Source organism: Eleutherodactylus coqui, chromosome 1 (genome assembly GCF_035609145.1).
Source record: "Eleutherodactylus coqui strain aEleCoq1 chromosome 1, aEleCoq1.hap1, whole genome shotgun sequence".
Classification (NCBI taxonomy): Eukaryota; Metazoa; Chordata; class Amphibia; order Anura; family Eleutherodactylidae; genus Eleutherodactylus; species Eleutherodactylus coqui.
Genome location: NC_089837.1, coordinates 443,136,929 through 443,155,648, shown reverse-complemented (window position 1 = coordinate 443,155,648; position 18,720 = coordinate 443,136,929). Strand labels below are relative to the sequence as shown.

The window sequence follows — 18,720 nt, the reverse complement described above, 5'->3', positions numbered from 1 at the left end:
CTTTCTGTCTCTTCCTATTAACTAATTCTGTTTCATTTTTTTATCACTGTCTATTGCTCTCTGTTCTCATTCTAAACTTTTCTATCTCTGTCCTCGTCAGATTTTCTTACTTGCTGTGTATTCTGCAGTTGTGTCAATATTTTTAATCTTATTGACGACTAGTGTTTTGTCCAGGATTTTCTTTCTTGTTGTTCACTGTCTTTAAAAAAATAATAATTTTCTTTCTTTTTGTTGTCTCATGCTATCAGTCGCTCCCTCTTTCTCACTGTTTGTTGCTACATGCTCCAAGATTGTAAAGGTGCATTCAGACACAAAGATAATCGCTAAAAACATGGCTTTTGAGCAATTATTTTGCATAATCTAATTGGTACTAATGCCTATTAGTACCAATTAGTAGCTTGTGAGCCATCAGGAGCTGAATTTATTCAGAGGACCGCCCGTTTTTGTTCTGACGGCCGGGCTGACTGCTGAGAACAGCTGAGACAATGCAATCCGCTGTAATCAACGGTTCCCGGGCAGAGCACAGCATGCAGTCCGTCTTATCAGCTGTTCGGCCGAAAACTGAAAGATAGGCATATTTACACCCAACGATTATCGTCCAAAGGATGGCTTTTGAGCGATAATCGTTGTCTAAATGAGCCTTTACTCTCACTCTTTCTATCTCCTCCTCATTGTTTCTTCTTCTGTTACTTTCTCCTCGAGTAATGTTGTGCATTACGGTGGCCATGCATATTAGATAGAAGTACGTTTCGTGGTTGAACAGACAATTGCCCAGTAAGTGATCATTTTGCAGACACAGCGATGCACATTTCGGTCCCTATTGGCCGTTCCAGTTATTCCACCTGGCCATGAGTGTTCAATGACACCAGGTGATGGACAGAAGATTAAAGAAAGATTGTTTGTGGATAGAATCTTTCTTTCCTACATGAACATTTCAGCTGTGGCCAACTTCTTTCCAGATGATGAGTCTGTCGTCAACCAGGCAAAATGATCGTTCGTTGTTAAATTTCACCTGATGAAAGTTTGCTTTTGGTTGAAATTGTCTATTTTCATCAAACTTTAGTCTAATGTGTATTGAAAGCTTTACCTTGTTTCCTTATCACTCCTTCTGTCTGTTGACCATCCTTTTCTGGTTGTCTCTTTCCTGTGGTTTCCTGGACATACTATCATTTTCCTGGTCATCATTATCTCTTTCGTGTTGTCGGCTCCTTGCTCTACAGCTCTCCCTCACTTCTCAGAATTTCTCTCACACTTTCTTGCTGTCATTCCTTACATATACAGTCTCTTCCTTTCTCTCTGTTTGCCAGTCTCTTCTTGTTTTTTTTCGTTTTTTTTACTACATACCATGTTCTCTCTCATTCTTGCTTTAATTTTTGCTTACTTTCTGCATCTATTGCTTTTATTCTTGGCTCCATGCTTCTGTGTGTCTCTGTCTCTCCCTTTTTTTTTGCCCCCTTTTTTTCTTTTTTTTTTTTAATTTTTTTCCCCACTCTTTTTCTGTCTGTCTCTATTTTTCTTTGGTGCTCTCACCTTTTCCCTATTTGGGTCTCTCTCCCTTATAATATCCCTTTCTCTCTCTCTCTGCTTCACCTCCTTTTAAGGACTGTCAGTTTCCCTTCTTTTAATTTCTACATGAGCTCATTAGTCTGGGCTAATTCCAGTGGAAATACTTAACATCATTTCTCTGGATAACATTTTGTGATTGTGATATATGTATGCATTAGAATGGTTTCAAAGCAATTACAAAAAATGCATTATGAACCAGAGGATATGAAATCCTTAAAAAGCGGCTTTCAGCTCCTTCCGGCAGCTGAGGATAACCCCTTTATAGCGCTATATAACTGCTATATGGGGCGAAAAAGGCCGATAGAGCAGGAGCGCTCCGAAGGTGAAAGTGCAGGTACTCTTTAAGTTCTGTCAATTGAGTTTTAGATTTCCTTTTCACACTGGTTATAATGAATGTTTGAACTTCACTGCTTGCTCCCTCTGGGAGTTGAATAGCTGATTGACAGTGCAGTAATTGTACCTACTGGGAAAGGCTCATTTCTCTCTGAACTCGTACACTGCATGCAAAAAATTGAATCGCAACCTAACCAACCCTAAAATGAGTTAAGGCAATTCTACTGCCTGTACACAACGCTGGGGAATAAGCCTCAAGAGGACACATTCACTGAATTGAAAAAATATATAAATTGCCGTAATAGTTTAAGTAAAATTTTGTAGAATTTTTGAACTTCTCAAAAATATCTACCACCTTTTTGTGGAGAAAGCCATTCAAAGCGTACTTGCAGTGGAAAATAAAAACTTCTTCAGTGCTTTAGATCTTAATGAACAGAATCTTTTGTCAAAACCTTTTTCTTCAAAGCTTAGCCATTTGTGCTGCTGACCCGTCTTTTCGTAATTCACTTGAAGGAAGTTATCCTTGTCTGCCGTGTTCTAGATACTGTACAATGGAGCTGCAGTTCGGTCATGGTCACTCTGTCTACAAGGTTGCTAGTTTATAGTTGTTGTTTTTTGTTTTTTTTGTTAGCTATGAATAATGAATTCTTCTAATTCTTATGTTTTCAAGCCATTTTAAATGAGATTTAATGGGGAAATATAATGGAGTCTTGAACAAAATCTGGCTGAGAAATGTAGCATATTGCACTTTCATCTGGGCTTCAACACTGAAGTCAATATGTTGGAGGTTAAAAAAGACAGCCTATCACAATAAAAACTAAAGCACACAAATATAAATAAATGGGAGGAAGCCTAAAGAGTAGGCTGATATTTTATTCAGAGGATTTGCCCAGCCATTTGTCATACTTGAAAAAGGATAATAGACCTTCAGAGATGTTCCATATTAAACCTCTGCCTTCCACACAGCCTTGGTTTCTTCATATTTTATAGTAGAAAATAATGTAACCTATTAATCCTGACTGACTGCAAATGCCAGAAAAATATGCAAAAACTATAATACTTCTCCTGTGAAGGTGACGGGTCTATTAATGCTCTGTTGTTTTCTCTACTAACATGGTTTAATCACTTTCGTTGCAGTGGTACATGATCAGCATTGTTCACATCTATAACCGCTGGAGGAACAGTGAAATCCGCTGCTATGTAAATGGCCAGCTAGTATCTTATGGGGACATGGCATGGCATGTCAACACCAACGACGTGAGTATTCATAACAAGGAGGCTAAGCTTGTGTTTGAGATTATCCTGGAAGTCACTGCATTAGTAAGCTGTAATGCTGCACTATACACACTACCTTCTTTGTGAATGTTAATCATATTCCCTTTACAATTCCTAGTATTAGCGGTGACACTTCTGTAGGGTGGAATTATGTGGGTGGAAAAGCTGCATTGGAATAAGATGTAATGTTCTAGTATAATGTTTAAAGAACTTTAAAATGATTGTAATTCGGTCCAGTTCACTTGTATAGACTGCCGTACGTTTATAGCCACAGTCTTTGGATAACCAATGAAGCAATGGTCCTTCCTTTTTCGAAGCGTCGCCGGAGGTCCTTCCTTTTTCGAAGCGTCGCCGGAGGTCCTTCCTTTTTCGAAGCGTCGCCGGAGGTCCTTCCTTTTTCGAAGCGTCGCCGGAGGTCCGTCCTTTTTCGAAGCGTCGCCGGAGGTCCGTCCTTTTTCGAAGCGTCGCCGGAGGTCCGTCCTTTTTCGAAGCGTCGCCGGAGGTCCTTCCTTTTTCGAAGCGTCGCCGGAGGTCCTTCCTTTTTCGAAGCGTCGCCGGAGGTCCTTCCTTTTTCGAAGCGTCGCCGGAGGTCCTTCCTTTTTCGAAGCGTCGCCGGAGGTCCTTCCTTTTTCGAAGCGTCGCCGGAGGTCCTTCCTTTTTCGAAGCGTCGCCGGAGGTCCTTCCTTTTTCGAAGCGTCGCCGGAGGTCCTTCCTTTTTCGAAGCGTCGCCGGAGGTCCTTCCTTTTTCGAAGCGTCGCCGGAGGTCCTTCCTTTTTCGAAGCGTCGCCGGAGGTCCTTCCTTTCTCGAAGCGTCGCCGGAGGTCCTTCCTTTCTCGAAGCGTCGCCGGAGGTCCTTCCTTTCTCGAAGCGTCGCCGGAGGTCCTTCCTTTTTCGAAGCGTCGCCGGAGGTCCTTCCTTTTTCGAAGCGTCGCCGGAGGTCCTTCCTTTTTCGAAGCGTCGCCGGAGGTCCTTCCTTTTTCGAAGCGTCGCCGGAGGTCCTTCCTTTTTCGAAGCGTCGCCGGAGGTCCTTCCTTTTTCGAAGCGTCGCCGGAGGTCCTTCCTTTTTCGAAGCGTCGCCGGAGGTCCTTCCTTTTTCGAAGCGTCGCCGGAGGTCCTTCCTTTTTCGAAGCGTCGCCGGAGGTCCTTCCTTTTTCGAAGCGTCGCCGGAGGTCCTTCCTTTTTCGAAGCGTCGCCGGAGGTCCTTCCTTTTTCGAAGCGTCGCCGGAGGTCCTTCCTTTTTCGAAGCGTCGCCGGAGGTCCTTCCTTTTTCGAAGGGCCGCCGGAGGTCCTTCCTTTTTCGAAGGGCCGCCGGAGGTCCTTCCTTTTTCGAAGGGCCGCCGGAGGTCCTTCCTCTTTCGAAGGGCCGCCGGAGGTCCTTCCTCTTTCGAAGGGCCGCCGGAGGTCCTTCCTCTTTCGAAGGGCCGCCGGAGGTCCTTCCTCTTTCGAAGGGCCGCCGGAGGTCCTTCCTCTTTCGAAGGGCCGCCGGAGGTCCTTCCTCTTTCGAAGGGCCGCCGGAGGTCCTTCCTCTTTCGAAGGGCCGCCGGAGGTCCTTCCTCTTTCGAAGGGCCGCCGGAGGTCCTTCCTCTTTCGAAGGGCCGCCGGAGGTCCTTCCTCTTTCGAAGGGCCGCCGGAGGTCCGTCCTCTTTCGAAGGGCCGCCGGAGGTCCGTCCTCTTTCGAAGGGCCGCCGGAGGTCCGTCCTCTTTCGAAGGGCCGCCGGAGGTCCGTCCTCTTTCGAAGGGCCGTCATCACAAAGTAAAAAAAGACTCCTGTGCTACTAAATATACTTGGTGAATAAATAATAGAAAGTATAACTTATTCCACAGAGGAGACTTGATGGCCTCCCCTCCCCCCAAATCCAGATTTGTAGATTAGAATTCTCTCCAAAGAGATGAAGATGATTTTCAGTCATCTATACCACAATAAAGTATAATAAATGCAAACAAAATAACAATAAAATGCAAACAAACAAAAAGGCGGGGAAGAATATAGACAGGCAATGCGTTTCACAGGTTTCCAGTCACCACCTTTTTTAAGCAGCTATCAGTTGATTCCATATCAATTTATACAAGTTTTGTAAATGGAAGTATAGTTCTTCATAGGTTTATACTGGAGCATTGATACAAATATAATTCCTTTTAGCTTTCGTTATCTATTTTTTTTTTACGAATGCATCCTGGATGAAAGAAAATAAAGCTTTCGTTATATCAGGACTAGGATTGGTGGTGATTTTTTTTCTTGTTTTTTTTTTTTTTTATAGTTTTCATTTCCTCCCATGATATTATTTGCTTCCTGGTCATAGGAGTGGCTGTTAATAATAACCACCCCTCTACCCTTATTAGCCCTCTTAATCACTTGTTGTTCTCCGAAAGTACTTGCAGGGTAAGCAGCTCTGATTGATTAAGGTTCCTTGTGTTGTATCATGGAGACAAATGATGGCAGCTATGATGATATGATGATAGTAACACTTGTCCATCATGTACAGGACTGCTGCTTTCGCTTTTCGCATATGCGTTCTACTGCAGATTGTAGATATAAATGACGGCAGTCATGTTCTTCTGGCCTACCGTCACATGACTACCTAACAGCGGCCATCTTCTTCCTATGAGCTGCTGGATCCACCCCCTTAGTAGCAGCTCCCAGCAGAGGCTGACGAGCTATGCATCCAATACCATTAACAAAATGGCTAAATATGATGATCAACTATAAAGCCATGTGGAACCAATTATAATAGAGGATATGGAGGCGACTCCCGTAATTAACCCATCCTACTTGGTAAGTCAAAAAACCTATGAAGAACTATACTTCCATTTACAAACCTCTATAAATTGATGTGAAATCAACTGGTGGCGCCATTGTATAATGGCAGAAAGAGAAAAAAACCCTAGGAAACCCTGAATCCAAAATTGGATTGCAAAGAGTTAAAATCTGCATCATGATGAAAAAAAAAGTATTGCCCAATCAAGTTGTGACATGGTTTCTCTGGAAAACACATCATGTATTCGTGTGTAGATTTGCTCCATTGGAGCTAAATCTGCGTGAGTTTCTTGGGCCCAAGTCATATACGTCTATCTGAATATGGCCTTAGAAGTGATGGCATAGCGCTAAAATATCATATAGTCCATGGCGCTGTGATACATAGAGGTTGGTGCTGGAGTATGGTCCTACTCCAATATCATCTCTTTTAAATGCCCTGATATTAACTGCAATCCATACGAGCGACGTTTGGATCCAGGTGACCTTTATCAAACACAGATTGCTGTGGGGAGGAGACAGGATTTGTAGATGTATAGCATTCATTTAGAGCACTGAGTTGGAAAACGCACAACCTCAGTTGCCATAATGCAAACGACCGCATTCAGAGGGCTTGATAGCGTGTGCGTAGATCTGCTCCATACCGATAGAATTTGTCGTCACTGCTTGTTCAATGGGAATTCTGTCTAGACTGCCACTGGAATTTGTAATGAGACGGCTACAGCGCCAGTTATGTGCTGAAACCCCTTCATCATTGCTCTCCGCTACCTGCTGTGCATGAAGCAACAACACTGCCCCCCATTCACTTGATCCCTGAACATTGGGTGGACGACAATACCGCTGTGCAGGAAATAAGCCGATGGACCTCCACCAATTATAATGCTAAAGCATAGCCTGGCAACGTGTCATAACAATGATATGCTGGGAATACCCCTCTTATATTATGTGCATATTAAGCTTTATTAGAGGGGAAGAGTGCCCCATATTGAGAATAAGCAATATAATCAGGTCACTCTTCTATTTGTTGTGTTAGTTGAACTTTCTGCAGATCCAGTTTTATATATTTTTGTAAAATGAAAATTGTTTGTTACTGTGTTGGTCAGTAGAGCAAAAATGTAATTGTTCTCAGCAAGAGAAACCAAGTAATCTTGTAGATAGGATACCTTTTAATGGCCAACAAAAATACATCATGTTATAGCGAGCTTTTGACTCTAAGCAGGGTTCTTCCTGAGGCTTATGGAGTATATCTGCATGTTTCTTCAGATCTACTCTAGAAGCCCCAGGAAGAACCCTGAGTAGGTTCGAAAGCTCACTATAACATCATGTCTTTTTGTTGGCCATTAAAAGGTATCATATCTACAAGATTACTTGGTTTCTCTCACTGAGAACAATCAAATTGTACACTTTTTTGTTATATGGAATGTAACAGATTAACAATGTCTCCACACTTTTTATAACAATGGTGAAAGTGTAGATGGCGTATATCTTCAGAAACAAATCATTGACCTCAAAATGGTTGTTGGTTTTGTTATTTTCCTTGTTACCATCTAGGATATATGTAAAAATACCATATGTTGCAAGTATTATTATTGATGTTGATACGCTGCTTATTTGTTTTTCAGAGCTATGATAAATGCTTCCTTGGTTCATCAGAAACGGCCGACGCAAACAGAGTGTTTTGTGGTCAACTTGGAGCAGTTTATGTGTTCATCGAGGCCCTGAACCCCGCGCAGATCTTTGCGATACATCAGCTTGGACCTGGTTATAAGGTGAGATACTTCCTGTAAATAATGGGTTCTTTCTCTTTAGTTTATTGTAGCTGAAAACCATTTCTTTGTTTGTCCCCAAATTAGCTTAGTGTCTTGCTTCACTGGGGATCGTTATGTTAAATATGTGATTTGAATTGTCAAGGACCAAAGCTATTCAGGTTTATAAACTTTAAAGGGTATTCCGAGCATTTACTATTGACCTATTCTCAGCATAGGTCATCAATAGTTGATCGGCAGGGAAGCACCACTTGGGATCCCCACTGATCTGCTGATCCTCCGGCTCGCTGTCAAGGCGGCGGGGCCGGACGTTCACACTGGTGGTCAGAGCCAGGAGCATAATAGATGACCTTACTCCCATTGAAATGAATAGGAATGATGCCTTCTGTTAACCCTTTCCAATCCACTGTCTGACCTCTGAAGACATTACGATTTAAGGCTATACACCTCCGATGTTGGAAGACGTCTGTTGGGGTTCTCTTACTGTATATTGCCAGCCTCTCTGCTGTCAGAGCCTATCCAACGTGTCACCTAATGCAGTACTGATAAAGGAAAATTCTTTTCAGCAGCACTCACCATAACCCATAAGGGGGGGGTTTCTTCCACATGTAGTGTCCTGCACGCCTAACTGGGATTGAATCCTAATCCCACAGATTCAAACAGAGTAAAAAAGAAAAATAGGCAGCAGAGTCCAGATCTTCAGGTGCAATAAAGACTTCTATTTCCATCAGAACATCACATCATCATGAAATACAGCGACGTTTCGACCGTTACATAGTTGTCAGCTTGACAAAGACCATCTATGTAACGGTCGAAACGTCGCTGTATTTCATGATGATGTGATGTTCTGATGGAAATATAAGTCTTTATTGCACCTGAAGATCCGGACTCTGCTGCCTATTTTTCTTTTTTACCTAATGCAGTACTGGCTTTAGCCAGCATATAGCGCTGTTGTATAACGGCAGAAAAAGAGTAAGCCACCTAGGAAAACCAGAATACAAATTGGGATGGAAAGGGTTAAATTTCTGGCTTGTCATTGCTGTATTTTTTGCACAGATTGCACAACAAATCTGCATTGGAATCCCTCATTATTTTAGCATCCCATTAACGTCAACTGTGATCTATGGCAAGGATTTGAAATCTGCACCACAGGAAATAAAATTGACATGTCCTTGTCACAGGATCTGTCTTTGAATGGTAGCATGTGGATTTGCCCCGATGAATGAGGCTAAATCCGCACAAGATTTCAAGGCTCAGATTTCTGTCCTGGATTATGCAACAGATCTAACGTGGCTCAGCCACTTGCACTGCCCTATGAACATGCCATAAGCCTACATCTACGCATAGCAGAATTTCCACAGCGGTAGATGCACTTTGGACTTCACCTCAAAGTTTTGACATTGGTTTTACCCACTCATTTGGAAGAAATGTGAAATCCACTCCTTAAATTGACATGCTACTTATTTAAAACCCACACCACAGTCAATTTATGCTGCCGATTTTTTTTTTCCATCGTCTGGATGAGATTTTTGGATATCTCATCCATACTGTTGGATATCATAAAATGACAACCAAATCCACTATAGAAGATCTGCAGCATTTCCAATCTGCCTGAATATGTCTATTTTATGTTTCTCCTTATACATTATCGTAACAGTCTTTCCCATGAACAGTGGAATAATGTAGTATTTTGTATTGATTTATTTCGGACCCTCTCCACCTTGGCGTAAGCCTACAGAATATACAATAAACATCGATTTCCTTGCACAGTCCCAAATCATTTAATCTTCTTCAGTACTAATATGGTGATGTAGCGTGCTGGAATCTCACGGAGATGCAGGTAGTAGTCTCCTTTACAATTGCGGTTTACTAGATTGCAATAAATTCTTCGACTTGTCATCAACCTGAATCCAAAACTCGCCATTCTGCCCTGAATTGACATTGATTGGATATTGATTTTGGTGCGCTTCTAGCTGATTACTTGCGCATTGTCAATCAAGCACGTGTTTCTAGCCTTTTTTTCAGTACCTATCTGTATGGTTATTAAATATTTAGTCCTTATCTTATGTTTGTTCTACTGAGCAACATATGGTGCGCAAACAACTTGAGCGTTGTTGCCTGGATGTCTTTGGATGGTTCTGAGATACTAAATGTTATTGATGACAGGTAGTACATTGCAAATGCAACAATTACGGTTTTCTTTTGCTTGACTTTTTATCTCAAAAATCTTAGACTGGAAAAATCCATACATCCGCCAAACAAGCAACAGGGAGTTACTTTGTATTCTTCTGGTTAGCACATACTTTGCTTAAGGAATTCTGTTGAGTTCTACAGTAAATGTAATGCATTATTTAGTTTTATTTCTTTTGCAGCAGTCAGTTTGACTTGTTTGATTCAAAGTTGGCTTTGTGTAGTCCTCTTCATCTTGTCATTCACACAGACTTATTGTGGATCCATAATATAGCTGTAATTGACTGTCAGTGTTCGTGGTGTAGCTCCCCACGCTCTTCTTCTGATTTTCATATAGAGCCACACTGAGAACGTTTTCTCTTGGATTCATATGTAAGCTATGAGAAAACAATCATGGCATGTTCCATTGGATGCTGTATTATGGAGGTTTGTGACAATGGCGTCGGGATCAGAAATAGCGCTCCTTCAGTACTGAATGGTGATGTAACAGTTAAATGAAGTGAAGAAAAAAAACTTACCCGGTACTTAGTGAGTATCCCTGGTGGTGGGATAACTCACTAGTACCTCCAATTCTGGGATAGCCTATAAGTGAATGGATCAGTCAATCCTTCCTCCCAATCCTGGCTGGAGAGCTGCTTGGATGTCTGGGGTCCCTAGTGATAGGGAACCCAGTGTAGATAGGAATCCAAAAATAAAAATATCCAGTATAGCGCTTCACGGGATGAAGGAAAAAAGTCGAGTATATATATCTACACCATAAAGGTGGGATTTTATTGCGACGCGTTTCTGCCCACTGTAGGGCCTTTTTCAAGCTTGAAAAAGGCCCTACAGTGGGCAGAAACGCGTCGCAATAAAATCCCACCTTTATGGTGTAGATATATATACTCGACTTTTTTCCTTCATCCCATGAAGCGCTATACTGGATATTTTTATTTTTGGATTCCTATTATGGAGGTTTGCTTGCTGCGAAGCTTCGCTTCCTGGGAAGAATAAGGTGTCGCACCATTCGGCAGCACATGAAATGCCTACAACTCCATAATAAGAACCATAGAGTGCCTGATCGGCACCATACAGAATCATTGACCATGTGTACATGAGGTCGAAGTCACAAAAATGGCAAAGAAGAATTTCAACACTATGTGGGGACTCTATCATTAGTGGTGCACCAGAATTGTGGCATAAAAAAAAAAATCGCAAATTTGGTGAAACTAATGTCATCCTGTGCAAAAATCAAGTTGATTTTTACACCAGCCTGTTCACTTAAAAAAAACTATATATATATATATATATATATATATATATATATATATATATATAAAAATAAATAGTAAAGTGGTTGCGGCTTGGCAGCCGGAAATGTGGCTGCTGCAGCCCATCACATTTACTTAAATTTTTTATTTTCTGGAGTAGATTATAGCTAAAATCCACGGCAGCTCATAGCTGGCATATATGTCATCTTTAGTGACCCAGGATTTACCTACTGTATTAAGAGGTGTGCGCGTTTTAATATATTAAGCACAAAAGTCTGCACATCCAACAAATGAAGTACCGTATATACTCGAGTATTAGCCGACCCAAGTATAAGCAGAATTAATACGTTTTACCACAAAAACTAGTAAAACTTATTGACTCGAGTATAAGCCTAGCTATACTCCAGTATATACTAGGTAAAGAAAAAATGCAATACTCACCAGCTAGCGTCTGTGTCCCCGGCAGTGCAGCGAGCTGTTTGAGAATACTCCCCGTTGTCCTCTCCCTGCTCGGCTTTGAATTCCCCCGCCGTCAGCACTGTGTAAGTGCTGTAATTGGATCAAGCGCGAGCCAATCACAGCCGGCGCTTGGTAAACCAATCACAGCCATTTAGTGATGTCATCCACTGAATGATCGAGCATCAATCCAATCACAGCGCTTACCTACACAGCGTGGACAGTGGGGGAATTCAAAGCTGAGCAGGGAGATGAGATGAGAGGGGAGTAGTCAGATTCTCCTGGGCATTTGCGCCATATGTGTATATATATGTGTATGTGTGTGTGTGTGTGTGTGTGTGTGTGTGTGTGTGTGTGTGTGTGTATGTGTGTGTGTGTGTGTATATATGTGTGTATGTGTGTGTGTGTGTGTATATATGTGTGTATGTGTGTGTGTGTGTGTATATATGTGTGTGTGTGTATATGTGTGTGTGTGTGTGTGTGTGTGTGTGTATATATATATATATATATATATATATATATATATATATATGTGTATATATATATATGTGTGTATATATGTATATATATGTGTATACATATATATATATATATGTGTATATATATATAAAAATATATATGGAATTGACCAATTTATGCCACATTGACACTGAGGGATTCCTATGATCCAAGTACAACATAGGGCTATTACTTTCCTAGCTAAGAAAAGTACTTCCCAAGAAGATGGTGCTGCCAAATCTCCTCATCGAGGTGCCCCGAAGAGGAATATTTTAGGGCTTGTAAAGACAGGGATTTCCAAAACCTCCGAGAGGAGGTCCGTGAGGCCTCGAATAATGGGACACTCTAAAATCATGTGCCAAAAATCAGCAAAGTCATGTGGGCATCTAATGCACTTAGGTGATGAAATTCTGCCCATTTCTGCAGCCTCACTGGAGTAAGGCAGCACTGATGTACAATATACAGCTGTATCATTTTGTTATTAGCTGCTGGGGAAACAGAGGGGATGCTAGTAAATCTTGGAAGAAGTCGGCCGTCAAAGTTGGTACCGGAGTTTTCTATTTCAGCAGGGCTGGGGGGAGTATTGTGAGAGGCCTTTGCTGTGATTAGTGAGGAGTACAGCGTGGATATGAGGCCCTGTGGTCCTTGGGGGCGTAATATACCTATCAGGGCGTAGTGGGATATAGACTGTCTAGGAGATGGGAATTCTGTCTGCAATGCAGTTCTGATTTGTAGGAATCTGAAGAAATTGGTACGAGGTAGTTCGTATTTAGCTTGTAGTTGTTCAAAGGAGGAGAAGGTGTTAGATGTGTGCAGATCATCCAGAGTTCGTATTTCATAGTTTTCCCACCCAGAGTTGTCCTGCCGGGGAAGCAGCTCTGTCCGACCAGGGTTATGTCATAAGGGTTTGTCGGCCACAATATAAATAAAATTGATTGATTTTAGATTGTCTCCATACATTAGAAGCCAGTTTTATGTATTCAGAGTGTTTTACAAGTTAGTGAGGAGGGGAACTTCAACACCAGAGATTTTTAGTAAATGAGCTAAATGTGACTCCAAATTGGGGAGCAGATCATCTCTCAGCCAGCATCTTAAGTGGACCAATTGGCTAGCAATGTAATATAGGAGTAAGTCTGGCAGAGCAGCCCCAGCCTCTTGCCTCTGTCTCTGAAAAGTGGAAAGTTTTTAGCTTCGGTCGGGAACTTCCCCATATGAGAAATGTCATGAGCGGTCCATTGACCTAAAAATCGGGAAGGTATTACTATTGAAGTGTATTGTAGGATACAAAGGCATTTTGGCAAAATTATCATCTTTATCAAGTTGATACACTCAGCCGCCACAATCGGCAAGGATCCCCAGGTTTTGAATTTTAGTTTTAAATAAGTCTCTCAGAGGGCATACATTCAAGTCTAAGGACCGTCCTGCGTTATTAGAGATGTGTACCCCCAGATATTTAAAGGCATCAATAATCTGGAGACCGCATAGCGAGTCAGTGTTACACAACGTGCTAGTTCTAGACAGAGACATCAAGGCAGATTTTGCCCATCTAATATGTAGACCCCAAAAGCCTCAATATTGATTCATAAGTTCTATGGCATGCTTAACAGAAGTTTCTGAGTTCGACATGAATAACATGTAGTCGTCTGCATATAGCGCCACTCAATCCTTGTGCTCTCCTATGACCACACCCTCAAATAATGGGCTCCTGCGCAGCAGAATGGCCAGAGGTTCTATAGCCAAGGCAAAAAGGATGGGGATAGATAGAGGACAGCCCTGTCTTATACCCCTATGTAGTTGGAAATATGGGGAGCAGGAGCCATTTACCCATACAGATGCCCGGGGTTATTTACAGAGCATTGAAACCCAGTTAACAAAAACCTCTCCAAAACCAAACCCTTGTAGTCCTTTTAATAGAAATGGCCATTGAATGCAGTTGAATACTTTTGTGGTGTCTAGGGAAGCAAAATGAAAATTTTTTAGCGCATAATTAGATAAAACTGTATGGGCTCACCCGCCATGTCCAGACAAACGCTTGATAAATGGGTCAGCTGAAACAAAGCGACTGAGCGATTTCTCACTCGATATCTTATTGGGTCCCACTTTTACACGGGATGACTACTATCGGTCAAAGTTGCTCCTTTGAGTGATTTTTCAGCCAATAGTCGGCCAAGTACCCTTAAAGGGGTTCTGTCACTAAAAAATAAAAATGCTCTACTTATCTATTCCTCCCCCATCAGTCTACTTACCAGATCTTCACCTCCCTTATCTTCTCCTATCTCCTGCAGTCCAGGGGCTCACTTCAGCTCCAGCTGCCTGATTCTTCTCCTTCCTGTGAGGTTACCTACATTAGGTTGGCAGTCTGCAGCTCACAGGCCAGCAGGAGGGCTGCTTATCTTCTTCAGAGATTGCTCATGTGAGCTGTCTCTGAAATAGATTACAATTCCTTCCTAGGCAGTGAAGCTACAGCACAGGGATGTGACCTTCACTGACCCAGCAGGAAGGAGTTTGTGATAAGCCGCCTTCATAACAAGCTGGGCCCAGCCTGCAGTGAGCTGATGTGGGGCAGTGGAGAAGCTCAATCAGGAGAAGATGTGATAAGGAGACAGACAGGGAAGGGATGGGTAAGTTTAGATAATTTTTTTTTAATGACAAAACCCCTTTAAGCATTGAGCAGTACACAAAGCCTCTCGAATGTGGTGTTGAATCTACAGATGCTATACAGCGTGTTGAACCGGCTCATTTTTCTGCAAGGTTAAAAGGTGAGTTGTCTGAGGTTTATTCCTTGGATTGCCCATGTTGTTTAGTACAGAGGGCTCACAATTGTGTACATACCTCTGCATTAATATCTTCAGGCTGAAGAGAGGTTGAAGGAGGTCTGTGTGACAAGATCTTATCATGGCCTGCAGAGTTTGTTTGTGCTGGGCTATCAGCTTGGGTTTTCTGTGTTCAGTCTTTACTAAATCGCTGCACCTGTTTATAAATTTTCCCCGTATGCCGTCAGTCCTTGGCTCGCTGTTTGTGCAATTATTCTAGCTCGTCCTGTGTGTTTGTGATTGCAGAGAGAATGCAAAATAGGGATATTATTTTTAAATACTACATTTGCAGCCAATTTTCATAAATCACACAATCACATCACAAGGCAGGTGTCCGGCCACACTTAAGCAAACTTACAATCACCGGAGCTGTGCATATTTCTCATTAGTTTTTTTGTTTATTGCAGTGTTTCTGGTGTTATAAGAGCTCCAGTGGCAAAACCTTTTGACTTATGGAGCTGAGACACCTTACTCTGTAATATGATTTTGTAATTGTCAGATGTGATGCCCCCTTCTACTCCAAATAATGAACTACTGTCTGCACATGTTAGTAAAATGGCATCACTTTTAGTCACATGGACCGATGTGTAGGTTTTTAAAACCCTACAGTTTAGAATGAACTTACAGGAAAAGGACATTATGGTTTGAGGCAAACAGCTCTTGTTCTCCTTCAGATGGCTGAAGATCTGGTTCTATCATTACCACAATTCTTGTTTTTAAAAGACGCCAGAAGCTTGTCTATAGTACCAATAGAACCTGAGCTACAGCCATTTGAAGTGGGGTTGGTAATATTGAGTTTACAGCTACCATTTCATGCAGAGGCGTACCTTGAAGCTCCTGGGCCCCGATGCAAAACTTGTAACAGGGCCCCCAACTATAATGCTTTACTCATAGTACTGGGTTACCTATATGGAGAAGAGAGGCCTTATGGGCCCCCTAAAGCTCCTGGGCCCGGGTGCAACCGCATCCCCTGCATCCTCTATAGTTAGGCCCCTGATTTCATGGCTTGGCTGCTAACGTGAATGGCTGCCCAAGTCCAGAGATCCTGTACCACCATGGCATTTTAGCGACTACACAATGGTATTTAGCTGAACAGGCCTTACCTACTGCATCCACATCCAGGATGTGAAGAAGAGGGAAGTGGTTGACTACCAAGCAGGAGAAGCCGTTCAGTTTTTATTTCTCCCGGTCCCAGAAGCAGGCCTAAGATGGCACGTCCTGAAGCCGGCAAAGGAGCTCCCCGGCCTCAGCGTCTGCAAAGGTAGGTTCCATTGGCTTGTAAGACTATGCTACAAACCTGCAAACATTCACTCGGAATTCCACCTCATGATTTGCAGGGAAGTCAAACGCGGACCAGGAGGGAGTCTCTGCCACAACATAGTCATCATTATCCTCTACATGGCGTCTGCAGCCTCCTCTCATTCCTCCAGCCCACTAAGACATCAACAGGAATTAGACTCTTCTGAGGGGCAACCCTCCGAAGGATGATTGACCAACCAACTTTCCAGGTCTTACTCCTTTCATCAGCAGACACATCTATCACTGACACCATGATAAAAGCCATGCTAAAGGCTTTGCAGCTCTCCTTGCAGTCTAACTTGGCCAAACTTGTTCAGCCTATACATTTGGCTATTGCTGAAGCAGAGAAAAGGATTAATCATGCAGAAACCTAAATTGGCGGCATTTGCAACATCAAAAAGTAACCTTATTAATGTAGATTGTGAGTTGGAATCGGAGTTTGATTGCCTCAGAGCTAAGGTTGTGAACCTGGAAGACTGGTCACGTCGTAGTAACGTCAAATTTCTAGGGATCCCGTAAAAAGTGTCTGCCTCAGATCTGAAGCAATATTTGCTAAATCTAATAACAATGTTGCCACTAGAGTGCACCCTACAGGATTTCATAATAGACAGGGCACATAGACTACCTCTCCTTTAGTACCTGGCTGATTATATACCGGGAGACATTCTGGCTCGTATCCGCTTCTTCCATGTGAAATATAAATTACTGGAGGCCGCCAGTAGGCCTACCCAAAGATGCGTAATTTGCAGACCGTTCTTCATAGTGACTTCAATACCACCAAATTGTCCTTCTTACTTGGTGCACACAATTTGAAAATTAGTTTTCAAGTGGTCCTGTGGGTTGTTCAGGCGCAGCACAAACTATGCTCCTTAGCTCATGATTGACATTTCCAGCTCCCTTCAGCTGAAGATGCCATGTGTTTCACACACTGCACTTGCTCCACATTTCCAAAATCGGTACTTGGGCATTGACGTGCCGTGCTTTGATTATTGAGCTTGCTGAGGTCTCATACATGTGCTGATTCCAGAAGTGCGATGGAAGTACAGTTTGTGTAACGCATGGTGTTTCAAACTCAAGGGAGCTGGAGATGTCAGTCGGGAGTCACGGGACATGGTTGGTGATGATGGAAAGGGTCTTGTACAGTCCTGTAACTGAACCATAGAACCAGTTCGAAATAATTTGTATACCATGCTCACTGAGCAAAAATTGATGATTTTGGAGACTTGAAGTCACTGTGAAGAGTAGATATATAGCCGTTAGAATGGTTTGCATATCCCACATTTTTGGGTAGGATTGATGTAAGATGTTAATTTTAGGTGACAATTACCTTTATAATAGTTTCAATAGGGACCTGGGAAAGAACACGTCAGGGAGGCTGTATCCATGAGACCTGAAGTGGTTCTGGAAAATAGGTAATTTCTAAGATAAGTTGGGAGATATCTACCGGACCACATTTCCCAGAGCTTATATTGTAGTGGATTTATTGTATGACCTTTTAATTTTATTCTCAGAATCTGTGAAAAAGAATGTATTCAAATATAAAATGGCACCTAAAAGAACTAGTTTTCACTTTTATCTTGGCCAAGTGAATGTTCATTGAGGGACCATGATTAAGAGTTGCCAGACACCAATAGGCGAATTTTGGTGTGCCCCCAATACACATTAGATTGTTGTTGGAATGATGCGCCTAGAATAATCTGCCGGGGATGTCATGAAGGAACATGTCATGATAGGCTATATACTGCTCTTGCATCCATTGACGTTGCTGATTGGCTGAGAGCAAATGATAATGCTCCGTCCATCAGTTTGAAGCAAACACAGTAAATACTCTCTCATTGCAATGTCATAGTTATTCTTTTGCCTGATAAGGGGTTATCCTGTTCCTATGTTTAGGATAGGTCAGCTTCTACCTCCATTGTTTTTTTTTTTATCTTCCTCTGGATCGACATGGGGGGGTGTAATAGGTTGAACTGGATAGACGTACTGTATGTCTTTTTTCAGCCTTACATACTATGTTAACTCTTGGCAGCAATCAGCTGTTTGAAGAAGCTGAAGCACTTGTCCTCTTCATTATTTACCCGGCACAGCTGTGTACTTTTAGTAGTAGCTATAGATGTATAACTATAGCTATAGTGTTGCAGCTCACTCCCATTCACTTGAATGGAACCAAGCTTATAGTAATCTGCAGTACCAGGCACAGCTGCTACTAATAATACACATCTGTGCCCGGCATACCATGAGGGCAGTGCCATGGACCTTTAAAACGGCTAGTCTGTGGGATGCTGGTTGGACAGCTAGTTGGACCCCCACTGATCTAATAATAATGGCCTATACTGAGGATAGGCCATCCACTGTAAACCACTAGATTACTCCTTCTAAACCTGTGTAAGATAAAGAAAAAAAATTACATTGAGTTGCAATTTTTCTTGTTCTCATAAAGAAAAAAAATTATTGCACTAGCAAATGGCATTGTTGTAAAGATATCTTTAAAAAAAATGCCTCGTGTGCAGTTACCTGAGTCC

General features: G+C 42.3%; 1 protein-coding gene across 3 annotated transcripts in view; it reads left to right on the top strand.

Moving 5' to 3' along the window:
* Window positions 1-18,720, top strand: part of NBEA (neurobeachin) — a 673,719-nt gene that overhangs the window by 165,120 nt on the left and 489,879 nt on the right. For all 3 annotated transcript variants that reach the window (XM_066582838.1, XM_066582846.1, XM_066582830.1), the window contains exons 7-8: window positions 3,037-3,156; window positions 7,549-7,695. In XM_066582838.1, coding sequence (XP_066438935.1) covers window positions 3,037-3,156; window positions 7,549-7,695 — 267 coding nt within the window. The remainder of the gene's footprint in view (window positions 1-3,036; window positions 3,157-7,548; window positions 7,696-18,720) is intronic.